The 15259-nt window shown below is 49.4% G+C and overlaps 1 protein-coding gene across 1 annotated transcript; it reads left to right on the top strand.

Moving 5' to 3' along the window:
* Window positions 1–315: 315 nt before the first annotated feature.
* Window positions 316–14954, top strand: LOC115183007 (phosphatidylinositol 3,4,5-trisphosphate-dependent Rac exchanger 2 protein-like; the record flags this gene model as incomplete). The annotated part of the gene is made up of 8 exons (XM_029744373.1): window positions 316–391; window positions 1181–1253; window positions 4350–4495; window positions 5286–5378; window positions 7030–7178; window positions 7279–7364; window positions 12238–12374; window positions 14853–14954. Coding segments are annotated over 8 exons (862 nt in total), but the record flags the coding sequence as incomplete, so codon positions are not given.
* Window positions 14955–15259: the final 305 nt, after the last annotated feature.

Raw genomic sequence — 15259 nt, 5'->3', positions numbered from 1 at the left:
TGATGGATAGTATGAAGCACTTGACCAATACTGAATGAATGGATAACAGAAATGTTCTGGGGTCTCCCACAGCCGTATCCAGTTGGGGCAGTAAGACGTCTACATTTGATGCTCCGAGTTGACAGAACTCAGGGACATACGATCGTTTGTTCTGGGGCCTTTTTACTTTCACTGTTCAAATGTCAAGTTGAAGGGGATTCGCTGATGTGGACTGTTATAACTGTTCTTCAGTCTGTCCTAAGTCTGATTAGAACTGTTCTGTGTCTAGCCTGCGTCGTGTTCTAACTGGATCTCTGTTTTGTTCTGTCCACCCAGGGACAAGGACTACCACTTGAGAACGTACAAGTCGGTGGTGATGGCCAACAAGTTGATAGACTGGCTCATAGCACAGGTAAAACCTACATCTCACCTCCTTTCTCTCCCTGACCCCTAACCCCTAACCCCTAACCCCTACACCTTTCCTCCTTTCTCTCCCTGACCCCTAACCCCTACACCTTTCCTCCTTTCTCTCCCTGACCCCAACCCTCCTTCACATGTTATTCTGAATGGTCTCTATTGGCATGTACATGTATGTATATTTGAAACACATTTCTCCCCCCCTCTGGAAAACATTGAAAGAGGAAAGAGAGGAAGGAAGACAGAAACAGAGGAAGAAAGGGAACAGGGAAGTGTGTGTTTTGTCAACAGGCCGGTCGGAGGTCGCAGACTGAGGCAACAAGCCGCAAAACAAACCTCGGAGTCTTCTAGTGTGTGTGTGTGTGTGTGTGTGTGCGCGGGTTGCCGTTCCACAGAGGAACTAGGGGAAGCCAGACGGCGAGGGAGCATCATTGTAACTACATGACTGATCTCTATTGGTCCTGACATGGAGCTTTGAGCTTCACAGATTGATAGTCTCATACAGGATACTGACTGACGGTAAATGAAATGCTTTACAATGGAACCAACTCAGGACTGGAACTATCCTGTGTGTGTGTGTGTGTGTGTGTGTGGGGGGGGGGGGGGGGGGGGGGGGGAATGAGTGTGTTGTGGTTTGGCCTGGTCTGCAGGCCTGTTGGACAGAAGAACAAAGGGACGGTGTGAGTGTGACACTTTGACCGTTCTCTAAACATGCTATTTCCCCCCCCCCCTCTCTCCACTCACTATCCCCCCCCCCCCATTCTCTCGCTCTCTCTCTTTCTAGGGGGACTGCAGGACGAGGGAGGAGTCGTTGATCTTGGGGAAGGAGCTGTGTGACAATGGCTTCATGCACCACGGTACGACAGACAGACAGACAGACAGACAGACAGACAGACAGACAGACAGATTTCTTCACTTCATCTACATAAATGTCATCTATGTAACACCACAATGCACACACACACACACACACACACACACACTCTTAAATTAGAGAGTGAGGGAGCCAGCTTGCAGAGTAAGATGGAGCTCAGAAAGGACTTGGGTCAACTGGACTCCATGGCAACACAAGTTCTAAACCCAGACCCTCGACCTTGAAATACTGAATACCCCCCGAGAGACAGAAAGAAAGAAACAGTTTCCTCAACATTTCCCTCTGTCTCTGGCGGGATCAGATATAATGTCAATCATTATAATGGTCACTTAACAGGCCAAATAACTTATCGGCACGAATGGTGAAATTACACAGAGACGGAGGGAGGGAGGGAGGGAGGGAGGGAGGGAGGGAGGAGAAATTAAAGAAAGTAAAGTTTGATGGTTTTAGTTGTTATGACTGTTACATACACTGGCTGGTAATTTGGCTCAATATGAAGCTAAACTGAATTGTAGTTTGAAGCAGTTAGTTGCATCATGAGGGTAATGAAGAAGAAAAAAGATGTGTGTGTGTGTGTGTGTGTGTACAGTTGAAGTCGGAAGTTTACATACACCTTAGCCAAATACATTTAAACTCAGTTTTTCACAATTCCTGACATTTAATCCTAGTAAAAATTCCCTGTCTTAGGTCAGTTAGGATCACCACCTTATTTTAAGAATGTTAAATAATAATAGTAGAGAGAATTATTTATTTCAGCTTTTATTTCTTTCATCACATTCCAAGTGGGTCAGAAGTTTACATACACTCAATTAGTATTTGGTAGCATTGCCTTTAAATTGTTTAACTTGGGTCAAACGTTTTGGGTAGCCTTCCACAAGCTTCCCACAATAAGTTTGGTGAATTTTGGCCCATTCCTCCTGACAGAACTGGAGTAACTGAGTCAGGTTTGTAGGTCTCCTTGCTCGCACACATTTTTTCAGTTCTGCCCACAAATTTTCTATGGGATTGAGGTCAGGGCTTTGTGATGGACAACCCAATACCTTGAATTTGTTGTCCTTAAGGCATTTTGCCACAACTTTGGAAGTATGCTTGGGGTCACTGTCCATTTGGAAGACCCATTTGCGACCAAGCTTTAGCTTCCTGACTGATGTCTTGAGATGTTGCTTCAATATATCCACATAATTTTCCTCCTCATGATGACATCTATTTTGTGAAGTGCACCAGTCCCTCCTGCAGCAAAGCACCCCCACAACATGATGCTGCCACCCCCGTGCTTCACGGTTGGGATGGTGTTCTTCGGCTTGCAAGCCTCCCCCTTTTTCCTCCAAACATAACGATGGTCATTATGGCCAAACAGTTCTATTTTTGTTTCATCAGACCAGAGGACATTTCTCCAAAAAGTACGATCTTTGTCCCCATGTGCAGTTGCAAACGGCGGTTTTGGAGCAGTGGCTTCTTCCTTGCTGAGCGGCCTTTCAGGTTATGTCGATATAGAACTCGTTTTACTGTAGATATAGATACTTTTGTACCTGTTTCCTCCAGCACCTTCACAAGATCCTTAGCTGTTGTTCTGGGATTGATTTGCACTTTTCGCACTAAAGTACGTTCATCTCTGGGAGACAGAATGCGTCTCCTTCCTGAGTGGTATGATGGCCGCGGGGTCCCATGGTGTTTATACTTGCATAGTATTGTTTGTACAGATGAACGTGGTACCTTCAGGCGTTTGGAAATTGCTCCCAAGGATGAACCAGACTTGTGGAGGTCTACAATTATTTTTCTGAGGTCTTCTTTCCCATGATGTCAAGCAAAGAGTAACTGAGGTTCAAGGTAGGCCTTGAAATTCATCCACAGGTACACCTCAAATTATGTCAATTAGCCTAACAGAAGCTTCTAAAGCCATGAGATCATTTTCTGGAATTTTCCAAGCTGTTTAAAGGCACAGTCAACTTAGTGAATGTAAACTTCTGACCTACTGGAATTGTGATACAGTGAATTATAAGTTAAATAATCTGTCGGTAAACAATTGTTGGAAAAAGGACTTGTCATGCACAAAGTAGATGTCCTAACCGACTTGCCAAAACTATAGTTTGTTAACAAGACATTTGTGGAGTGGTTGAAAAACAAGTTTTAATTTATGTGTGTGTGTGTGTATGTATGTGTGTGTCTGTGTGTATTTATGTGTGTGTGTGTGTATTTATGTGTATGTATGTGTGTATTTGTGTGTGTGTGTGTGTGTGTGTGTATGTATGTATGTATGTATGTATGTGTGTGTGTGTGTGTGTGTGTGTGTGTGTGTGTGTGTGTGTGTGTGTGTGCATTTGGCACAAGGGAACCCTGCTCTCGAAAAAGCAGCCTGGCTGCCATAAAGAACCGGTAACTATGACGACCAGTCGTTCACACCCAGACCAACAAACATTCTCGCCACAGCCACGCTAAAACACACACACACACGCTAATAGGAAACACTGAGTAATGGAAGCCTTGTTTTTGCAGTGTCTCATTGTAAGTGAATAAGTAGAACTACTTTTACAAAGTGAGAGGAACAGAATCAACAGCGGTTTTCTTTGCGTGTGCGTGAGCGCGCGAGCGCGTCTGTGTGTGTAACAGAAACGTCAGAATCTTTCTCCCAGCCTCGTTGACACATTTATCTTTGATCCCCAATCGAAATATTCATAACCAATGGTACCCTGTCAATAGTAGTGCACAATATAGGGGGGTAGGGTGCCATTTGGACCCAGTGTTCAGAATCACCTAAAGGGGATCAAAGTAGACAATGGGTTTGTGACAGAGAGACAACTTGACACCAAATCTCTTCAATCAGCACAGAAGAGATAGGTAGAAGTAATTCAACCGCAAGGTTCATTTCATACATGGGGGGGGGTGCATCTTAAATTGCATCCCGTTCCCTACACAGTGCACTACTTCTGACCAGAGGCCTATGGGCCCGACATAGGGATTAGGTTGCCATTTAGGAGGCGGAGAGGGAAGCCTTGGTAAGCTCGCTGTATTTCTGGGGACAGGCAGGGAGTAATTGTGTCTAACCGTCTCATTCTATAGTTCTTTCTCTTCTTTTCTCCAGTGTTGGAAAAGAGCGAGTTCAAAGACGAGCCTCTGTTGTTCCGTTTCTTTGCGGATGAGGAGATGGAGGGATCAAACACCAAACACAAGCAAGCCATGAAACACGACCTGAAGATAGCTGAGAATGTCATCGCCAAGTCACTGTTGGTGAGCGATGCCTCTTGATCCATGCGTACACACGGGCGCGCGCGGACCCTTTTATGTGCGCGCCTGCGCACACACACACACACACAATCTTATTACCCGCAGCTGAAAACTCTCACACTTCTGGTTCTCCAGTAATGATTTGGATATGGTCCTCATTCAGCCATGCTGTACAGTTCATTAACAGGACGTATTGGACTCTTCTCTATGCCAAGACAATTTCTGATTCTGAATGGACTCTCCTTCTCTCCTAACTAATGTCATGTTTTTGGTCAATGGAGAGACACTATGCCTCTCTCTCTCATATATACACACACACACACACACACACACAGAGAAAATCTATGAGCAAACCATAAAAAGAGTACATAACAAATAATCTCGACTCAGCGGAAAACAGAAGGTTACGGACCACATTTGCTGCAAAATGGGATTTAACACCCCAGTAAGCAAGTCCTTCTGGAGGGCTGATTAAATACCTGAGTCACTATCTGTGGGTCACAGTATCTGTGTGTGTGGTAGTGGAAGTGTGTGGAAGTGTGCGTGCGTGCACGTGTGTGTGTTCTGTAAGACTGTGTGTATGTGTGCGTGCATAATCCTGCTTGTGTGTGTGTGTGTGTGTTCTGTCTACGTGTTTTCTAAGACTGCCACACTTGGCTAATTTGTGTGCCCCATCATGTGAGGTGTGTGTGTGTGTGTGTGTGTGTGTGGTGTGTGTGTGTGGTGTGTGCGTGTGCGTGTGTGCGTGTGTGTGTGTGTGTTTTAGCCACTCACAGGGAATGTGTTGTTTCAGATAAGACCCAGTGAAGGAGGTTATGGTTTCAGCCTTGAGGACAGAAACAGAGTACCCATCATCAAGTCAGTGGAGAAGGGCTCGCATGCAGAGGTGAGGGTCACACACACACACACACACATACACACACACACACACACTCCCACCTCGCATGCAAAGCTAATCCCTATCTCTCTCTCCGCCCACGTGACTGTTGTCAACACTCCCACTCCCCCTGTGGTTTATGTGCCCTGATGGTTAACCTCTACCTCTGATACACACACATATTTCTACATTGCCATTTTAGTCATTTAGCAGACGCTCTTATCCAGAGTGACTTACACACACACACACACACACACACACACACACACACACACACACACACACACACAATGTGACTCAAGCTCGTTGTCAACAAGTTCTCCTTCTGTGTTGCTTTCTCCAGTTCAGCCCCTAGGGTCTCTCTGATCTGGCCACGCTGAGCAGGCAGGAGACTAGGATCTCTCTGATCTGGCCACGCTGAGCAGGCAGGAGACTAGGGTCTCTCTGATCTGGCCACGCTGAGCAGGCAGGAGACTAGGGTCTCTGTGATCTGGCCACGCTGAGCAGGCAGGAGACTAGGGTCTCTCTGATCTGGCCACGCTGAGTAGGCAGGAGACTAGGGTCTCTCTGATCTGGCCACGCTGAGCAGGCAGGAGACTAGGGTCTCTCTGATCTGGCCACGCTGAGCAGGCAGGAGACTAGGATCTCTCTGATCTGGCCACGCTGAGCAGGCAGGAGACTAGGGTCTCTCTGATCTGGCCACGCTGAGCAGGCAGGAGACTAGGATCTCTCTGATCTGGCCACGCTGAGCAGGCAGGAGACTAGGGTCTCTCTGATCTGGCCACGCTGAGCAGGCAGGAGACTAGGGTCTCTCTGATCTGGCCACGCTGAGCAGGCAGGAGACTAGGGTCTCTCTGATCTGGCCACGCTGAGCAGGCAGGAGACTAGGGTCTCTCTGATCTGGCCACGCTGAGCAGGCAGGAGACTAGGGTCTCTCTGATCTGGCCACGCTGAGCAGGCAGGAGACTAGGGTCTCTCTGATCTGGCCACGCTGAGCAGGCAGGAGACTAGGGTCTCTCTGATCTGGCCACGCTGAGCAGGCAGGAGACTAGGATCTCTCTGATCTGGCCACGCTGAGCAGGCAGGAGACTAGGGTCTCTCTGATCTGGCCACGCTGAGCAGGCAACATAACACGAAGTGTAACTTTTGAATGTCTGTTTCCACGCTGGTAAATTGGAAACGTAATGCTGTTCAGGTCTGGTTAGTCTGTGGGCCTCAGCAGTCTGAGTAAGGCGTTTGATCGTTTGTCTGAAACACACACACACACACACACACACACACACCCCTCTGATCATAATTCTGAAGGGTAGAAACCTCTGGATGTGACGGTTTGCTCTGAGTTTGAACTGGCTCTGCGGTAGTTGACGCTGCGGTCTGGCGCTGAAATAGACCACGTCAACACGTCAGCACATATTTGAGGTCTCCTTTTGTGTTCAGCGGCTTTGATCGTCTAGAGGACAAGGCTGGGACTTGGTTTCAGGGGAAACTCAAGAGATCGATCCCAGTCTCAGCCCTCATTTCCAGCAGCCTTGAAGGCGGTAGGCCGAGGTCAGTGGACGGGGGCCTGGCTGGCACGCTTGATTCCCTTAACGCTTGATCCCCCCCCCCCCCCCGTCGTAGCTGTCGTGTAATAAGCCTTGTTTTTCTTCTCTCTGTGCAGATGGCAGGTCTAGAGGTAGGGAGGAAGGTGTTTTCTATAAATGGAGACCTGGTGTTCCTGAGGCCGTTCCCTGAGATGGAGGCTTTCCTCAAACACTGCTTCACCAGCAAGGGACCTCTCAGAGTGCTGGTTAGCACCAAGCCTAGAGAGTAAGTGTGTGTGTGTGTGTGTGTGTGTGTGTGTGTGTGTGTGTGTGTGTGTGCGCGTGCGCGTGTAACACACCTAAAGCCATGTTTCCTCCTTCCTCAGGACAGTGAAGATCCCAGACTCAGCAGATGGACTGGGGTTCCAGATCAGGGGCTTTGGTCCTTCTGTGGTGCACGCTGTTGGCAGAGGTAAGACACACACTGTAGCCCCTCGCTGCCCATCTGTGACACCAGAAAAGGGCTTCTCTCACCCTGTTTCCTCTGCTGAGCGTGGCACAGCTGGGAGGCAGCTGGCTGCAGGGTTCAGCCCTGGCCTGCCTGACTCGCTGCGTGTGTGTGTGTGTGTGTGTGTGTGTGTGTGTGTTAGTCGCAAAGTCGTTGCGGTTCCCTCTACTCCTCAAGGTCGTCGGGTCAATTTACATACAATACAAGTCAAATACAATATGTGTTGCTCTTGAACGTTTCTGATATCTGAACCAGAGGCCTATTCAACACTTTCTGTGGTTTTCCTTTGTGTGTTTGGGAACTCATCAGGTCCTCCCCAGCTCTCCCCCCCCCCCTCCTCTTAAAAGCGGTGCTATCAGCGCCGGCGGGAGATAGGAGGCCAATCGAAAAACAATCCTGTCCTGTCTCGTCGTTCTCAGGGGAATCGATGCTTGTTTTCTTCCTGAAGCAAAACTATTGTCCAATCTGAAGCAGCTCGTCTGAAGGCTCTTTGAAAACATGCTGTGTTATTGTGGAGTTATTTTTTCAGGGCATAGCCACTCTCCCTGCGGTGTGTGTGTGTGTGTGTGTATGTGTGTGTGTGTGTGTGTGTGTGTGTGTGTGTAGTAGTATTTTCTCAGGGCATAGCCCCCTTCTCCTTTTCCTGACAGTTGTTGGACATGTTTTGTGTTGTAATTGTCACTGGCCCAGCCTGTTGAAGTCTGTTGAAACCTTAGAGAAATGAGGGCTGGAATGGGTGTGAAAGCAGCCAGAGCATTCACCGCCCGCCGGGCCAGTTTCGGTCGGACCATTATCTTTCAAAACAATGCATTCTGAAAGAAATTGCACTCGTACCTGAGAGCGAGACCGTCTCTCTAACAAACAGTCTGAGCTGTGTGAGAGTTATCATCACGAAGAGATCCGTGGTATGATGCTCTGTAGGATGTACTATACCGGCTTCTCTACACACGCACACACGCACACACACACACACACACACACACACACACACACACACAGAGTAAGAGCAGCTCATCCCCTCTCCTCGTTTGGGACTCACAATAGGACAGGTCTTCATCATCTCTACTGCTATTGACGAGGCCTGGACACAGAGCACTGCCACGCAGGCAGGCACGAACGCACACAACCTTTGCGAGTTATCTTCATCTATATGTGGCAGGTAGAAACTCTTTTGTAGCTGTCTGCTTTAGACTGCGGAGGTATCTCAGCGTACCGTTTCCTCTGGCGGGGTATATAGCTGCCTTGGTAATGTCGAATTCTCAGTGGTGGGGCTAGTGCTCAACTGTCATACTTGAGTAAAAGTAAAGCTACCGAGAAAATGAAAAGTGAAAGTCACCCAGTAAATTACGACTTGACTAGAAGTCTAAAAGCATTTGGTTTTAAAAATACTTAAGTATCAAAAGTAAAAGGAATTGCTAAAATGTACTTAAGTATGAAAAGTAATAGTATACTGTAAATCATTTCAAATTATTTCTATTAAGCAAGCCATATTAAGCACAATTTAATTTTTTATTTTATTGACAGATAGCCAGGGGCACACTGCAACACTCAGACATAATTTACAAACAAAGCATTTGTGTTTAGCGAGTCCGCCAGATCAGAGGCAGTAGAGATGACCAGGGATGTTCTCTTGATAAATGCATTAATTGGACCAATTTCCTGTCAAAATGTAACGTGTACTTTTAGGTGTCAGGGAAAATGTATGGAGTAAAAAGTACACACTTTTCTTTAGGAGTGTAGTAAAGTAAAAATAGTAAAGTAAAGATACCCCCCAACAAACTACTTGAGTAGTACTTTAAAGTATTTTTACTTAAGTACTTTACGCCACTGATCATTCTCTTTCGGCTGGAGTCTATATCGCTTTAGAGGACTTGGCGTCTTCAGGAGTCAGTAAAGTTTACAGCAAAAGTACAGACGAATCACTTCTTCACTCCTGTCTTCAGAAACCCAATTCCAGTAGAGAGATATTAAGACTCGGTGGTATGTTGTGTGTGTTTGAGAGATAAAAACAAACAGGGAATATTTTGTCTGCCACGCACTTCCTCCCTGATAGCTGTAAACCTTGAAGTCGGAATCACATCTCTGAGACGACAGAAATAGAGACCGAAATCGAGGGGAGGGGTCCACACTCTACCTCAGATAAACAATCTTCCGCTTCTGTCTCTCTCAATTCAATTTCAATTCAAGGAGCTTTATTGGCATGGGAAACATATTGCCAAAGCATATAACATTGCCAAAGCAAGTGAAGTAGATAATAAACAAAAGTGAAATAAACAATAAAAATGAACAGTAAACATTACACTCACAGAAGTTCCAAAAGAATAAAGACATTTCAAATATCATATTGTGTGTATATATACAGTCTCTCGCTCTCTTTCTCTCTCTCTTTCTCTCTCTCTCTTTTCCCTTTCTGTTAGATCTGGCAAAACAACTTTTCTAGAAACTAAAAGTAGCTTTTGATCCTAATAATGGTGTGTACTGGGGAGACTGGGTAAACCATGCTCTCTGGGTTCTGCTGTTTGTCTGTCTGACTGGGTGTAGTGCCACCTGGGTTTGACAGACCAGGTCTGTAAGCAGGGTTAATGTCATCTGTAGTGTTTGGTGCCACCTGGGTTTGACAGACCAGGTCTGTAAGCAGGATTAATGTCATCTGTAGTGTTTGGTGCCACCTGGGTTTGACAGACCAGGTCTGTAAGCAGGATTAATGTCATCTGCAGTGTTTGGTGCCACCTGGGTTTGACAGACCAGGTCTGTAAGCAGGGTTAATGTCATCTGCAGTGTTTGGTGCCACCTGGGTTTGACAGACCAGGTCTGTAAGCAGGATTAATGTCATCTGTAGTGTTTGGTGCCACCTGGGTTTGACAGACCAGGTCTGTAAGCAGGATTAATGTCATCTGCAGTGTTTGGTGCCACCTGGGTTTGACAGACCAGGTCTGTAAGCAGGGTTAATGTCATCTGTAGTGTTTGGTGCCACCTGGGTTTGACAGACCAGGTCTGTAAGCAGGATTAATGTCATCTGTAGTGTTTGGTGCCACCTGGGTTTGACAGACCAGGTCTGTAAGCAGGATTAATGTCATCTGCAATGTTTGGTGCCACCTGGGTTTGACAGACCAGGTCTGTAAGCAGGGTTAATGTCATCTGCAGTGTTTGGTGCCACCTGGGTTTGACAGACCAGGTCTGTAAGCAGGGTTAATGTCATCTGTAGTGTTTGGTGCCACCTGGGTTTGACAGACCAGGTCTGTAAGCAGGATTAATGTCATCTGTAGTGTTTGGTGCCACCTGGGTTTGACAGACCAGGTCTGTAAGTAGGTTAATGTCATCTGTAGTGTTTGGTGCCACTGATGGACTGTTTGCGCTGCAGACCATCTCATCAACATGTGCTAGTAGTGGGACCCAGTCTGTCTGTTGTTTTAATGCCCTGTTTCTGGAGGCCATTTCTCACACACACACATCTATGTCACGCTCTCTCTCCTCTGTCTCTCTGTGTCTCTCTGTGTCTCTGTGTCTCTCTCCTCTGTCTCTCTGTGTCTCTGTCTGTCTGTCTGTCTGTCTGTCTGTCTGTCTGTCTGTCTGTCTGTCTGTCTGTCTGTCTGTCTGTCTGTCTGTCTGTCTGTCTGTCTGTGTCTGTCTGTCTCTCCATCCCACCTATCTCTGTAAACCCACCCCTCAGCTACTCTCAGTCCATCCCACCTATCTCTGTAAACCCACCCCTCAGCTACTCTCAGTCCATCCCACCTATCTCTGTAAACCCACCCCTCAGCTACTCTCAGTCCGTCCCACCTATCTCTGTAAACCCACCCCTCAGCTACTCTCAGTCCGTCCCACCTATCTCTGTAAACCCACCCCTCAGCTACTCTCAGTCCATCCCACCTATCTCTGTAAACCCACCCCTCAGCTACTCTCAGTCCATCCCACCTATCTCTGTAAACCCACCCCTCAGCTACTCTCAGTCCGTCCCACCTATCTCTGTAAACCCACCCCTCAGCTACTCTCAGTCCATCCCACCTATCTCTGTAAACCCACCCCTCAGCTACGCTCAGTCCGTCCCACCTATCTCTGTAAACCCACCCCTCAGCTACTCTCAGTCCGTCCCACCTATCTCTGTAAACCCACCCCTCAGCTACTCTCAGTCCATCCCACCTATCTCTGTAAACCCACCCCTCAACTACTCTCAGTCCGTCCCACCTATCTCTGTAAACCCACCCCTCAGCTACGCTCAGTCCGTCCCACCTATCTCTGTAAACCCACCCCTCAGCTACTCTCAGTCCATCCCACCTATCTCTGTAAACCCACCCCTCAGCTACTCTCAGTCCGTCCCACCTATCTCTGTAAACCCACCCCTCAGCTATTCTCAGTCCATCCCACCTATCTCTGTAAACCCACCCCTCTCTGGCCCTTCCATCATCTAGGAAGTGGTCTTGTTCTTTCCTCCCCTCTCCTTGGTTGTCACAAGTTAGAACAGCTACAAAGTCAAAATTGGCTATATCGGAAAAAGTCATGAAAACACAAATTAGCTTTTTGGTCTTAAATTCGGATTAGGCATAAGGTTAGCAATGTGGTTAGGGTTAAAGGGATACTTTGGGATACATACCTGGAGTCATTAACTTGTGGATACCATTTTATGTCTCTATGTGTAGTTTAAAGGGAGTTGCTAACTAGCACAATTGCTAACTAGCGTTAGCGCAATGACTGGAAGTCCAGGTTTAAAATCTGATTTTAAGAAGAGAAATTGTAGAAATAAGATGGATTTATGACTTTATGGTTGTGGTAACTTGTGACGACCTCATCTATGTGTGGGTACTTTAACCTTGACCCTTCTCTTCTCTCCTTTGTGTAGGTACGGTGGCAGCCATCGCAGGGCTCCACCCTGGCCAGTGTATCATCAAGGTGAACAACATCAACGTCAGTAAGGAGAGCCACGCCAGCGTCATCGCACACGTTACTGCCTGTAGGAAATACAGAAGACCCACACAGGTAATACAGGAAGGAGAGGAGAGGAGAGGAGTACTAGAACTCCAACTCCAGTCCCCCCCCCCCACCCAGTGTCTTCCCCCCACCCCCCACCCGGTCTCTTCCCTCCCCACGCACCCAGTCTCTTCTCCCCACCCCCCACCCAGTCTCTTCTCCCTACCCCCCACCCAGTCTCTTCCCCCCCCACCCTCCACCCAGTCTCTACCCCCCACCCAGTCTCTTCCCCCCCACCCCCCACCCAGTCTCTTCTCCCTACCCCCCACCCAGTCTCTTCCCCCCCCACCCCCCACCAGTCTCTACCCCCCACCCAGTCTCTTCCCCCCACCCCCCACCAGTCTCATACCCCCCACCCCACACACACCAGTCTCTTCTTCTCCTACCCCCCCCACCCAGTCTCTTCCCCCCCCCCCCCACCCCCCACCCAGTCTCTTCCTCGTTCCCCCCACCCACCCCCCCCACCCCATCTCGACCCACACCCAGTCTCTTCACCCCACCCCCCACCCAGTCTCTACTCCCCACCCTCCACCAGAGTCTCTTCCCCCCCACCCAGTCTCGTTCCCCCCACCCCCCCCCCCAGTCTCTTCCCCCCCCCCCCCCACCCAGTCTCTTCCCCCCACCCCCCACCCAGTTGCTTCCCCCCACCCCTCCACCAAGTCTCTCCCTCTCTTCCCCCCACCCAGTCTCTTTCCCCCACCCCCACACCCAGTCTCTTCCCCCCCACCCCCCACCCAGGTCTCTAACCCCCACCCAGGTCTCTTCCCCCCCACCCCCCACCCAGTCTCTAACCCCCACCCCCTCCACCAAGTCTCTTCCCCCCACCCAGTCTCTTCCCCCACCCCCACCCAGTCTCTTCCCCCCACCCCCCCACCCAGTCTCTTCCCCCCACCCCCCACCCAGTGTCTTCCCCCCACCCCCACCCATCTCTTCTCCCCACCCCCCCACCCAGTCTCTCTCCCCACCACCCCCCACCCAGTCTCTTCCCCCCCACCCTCCACCCAGTCTCTTCCCCCCCCCCCCCCGCCCAGTCTCTCCCCCCCACCCAGTCTTTCCCCCCCCCCACTCTCCACCCAGTCTCTCCTACAACAGCATCAGCCCCTCAGTGAGCAGTGAGCCAGGGGTCAGCCCTGCTCTGTTCTACAGAGCCAATACTAGTATTATTCCTGCTTAATGACCCAGCTCTCCCGTCTCTCTCCCCACACACAGAGAGGGAAAGGGAGGCCGGGGAGGGGGGGAGAGAGGCTGGGGGCTGGGGGAGAAAGAGCTTGGAGAGTGTTGGGAAGTAGCCAGCCTACACTAGTCTCCTCTGTAGGAGAATGTTTAGAGAGAGATGGAGGAGAAGAACAGAGGGGGGAGATGGAGGAGAAGAACAGAGGGGGAGATGGAGGAGAAGAACAGAGGGGGGAGATGGAGGAGAAGAACAGAGGGGAGAGATGGAGGAGAAGAACAGAGGGGAGAGATGGAGGAGAAGAACAGAGGGGGAGATGGAGGAGAAGAACAGAGGGGGGAGATGGAGAGAAGAACAGAGATGGAGGAGAAGAACAGAGGGGAGGAGAAGAACAGAGGGAAGAGATGGAGGAAAGAACAGAGGGGAGGAGAAGAACAGAGGGGGGAGAGGAGGAGAAGAACAGAAGGGAGGAGAAGAACAGAGGGGGAGATGGAGGAGAAGAACAGAGATGGAGAAGAACAGAGGGTGAGGAGAAGAACAGAGGGGAGAGATGGAGGAGAAACAGAGATGGAGAAGAACAGAGGGTGAGGAGAAGAACAGAGGGGGAGATGGAGGAGAAGAACGAGATGGAGGAGAAGAACAGAGGGTGAGGAGAAGAACAGAGGGAGAGATGGAGGAGAAGAAACAGAGGGGGGAGATGGAGGAGAAGAACAGAGATGGAGGAGAAGAACAGAGGGTGAGGAGAAGAACAGAGGGGAGAGATGGAGAGAAGAACAGAGATGGAGAGAAGAACAGAGGGGAGAGATGAGCCAGCCTTGGAATTGGTGGTTTAATGAAGAGCTACATGGTTCAACACTACTGAGATTCTGGTTCACATCAGACCAGGGCTCAGGGAAACCCCTAAAGGGGGGGGTCTGTGTGTCTATAGGTGTACCCTAGCAGACCACAGCACAGTGGGCGATCACAGCATGTGGTCCTGGCAGGGAGCTGGCCGTGGGTTGGGTTGTGGAGGGGACACACGCCCCCTTTTGTCCGCCCGTGGCACGGAACAGTGGTTTGATGAGATTGGCATGGGGTTGTGTTTGTGCTGCAGTGTGTTTGTGAAGCCTCAGTTTGCTCTGACAGGCCAACCGTGACATCATAGACCAGAGCTGTTGCAGCTATTTTCACATGCAATGTTAACCCCTCTTTAACTGGTCCTAACCACACAGCAGGACCTCTACACCATCTGGCTGGTTTATAAGCTGTACATTGAACATGAAAAGGCAGGTCCACCCTGTGTAATGTAACTGGTGTTTGTGGTGTTCCCCATACAGCAGGACAGTATACAGTGGGTGTATAACAACAGTGAGAGTTCCCAGGGGACCAGGGGAAGAACCAGAAGCAAACTGCCGAGGAGAACGGGGACGGCTTCCAGTGTAAAGTAGAGGGTAAGATCACACACACACACACACACACACACACACACACACCACACACACAACCACACACACACACACACACACACACACAACACACAGGGACACACATCCAGCAGCACAGACATTGTGCAGCCAGGCACGGACACACACGACCCCCCCTGAAGAAAGAATGACCTCCATCCTGAACGAGTGCATTAGTGCAGGGGCCGTATTGCTCATCATTTTCAGAGCTGAGGTGGAGGGAGGAACAGGTGAGGGGAGGGAGGGAGGGGTGAAGGGGGATGAATGGAGAGAGGTAGAGG

This window comes from Salmo trutta, unplaced genomic scaffold, assembly GCF_901001165.1.
Source record: "Salmo trutta unplaced genomic scaffold, fSalTru1.1, whole genome shotgun sequence".
In the NCBI taxonomy this organism is placed as follows: domain Eukaryota; kingdom Metazoa; phylum Chordata; class Actinopteri; order Salmoniformes; family Salmonidae; genus Salmo; species Salmo trutta.
Note: the sequence above shows the minus strand (reverse complement) of the source record. Positions and strands in the feature narration are given on the sequence as shown.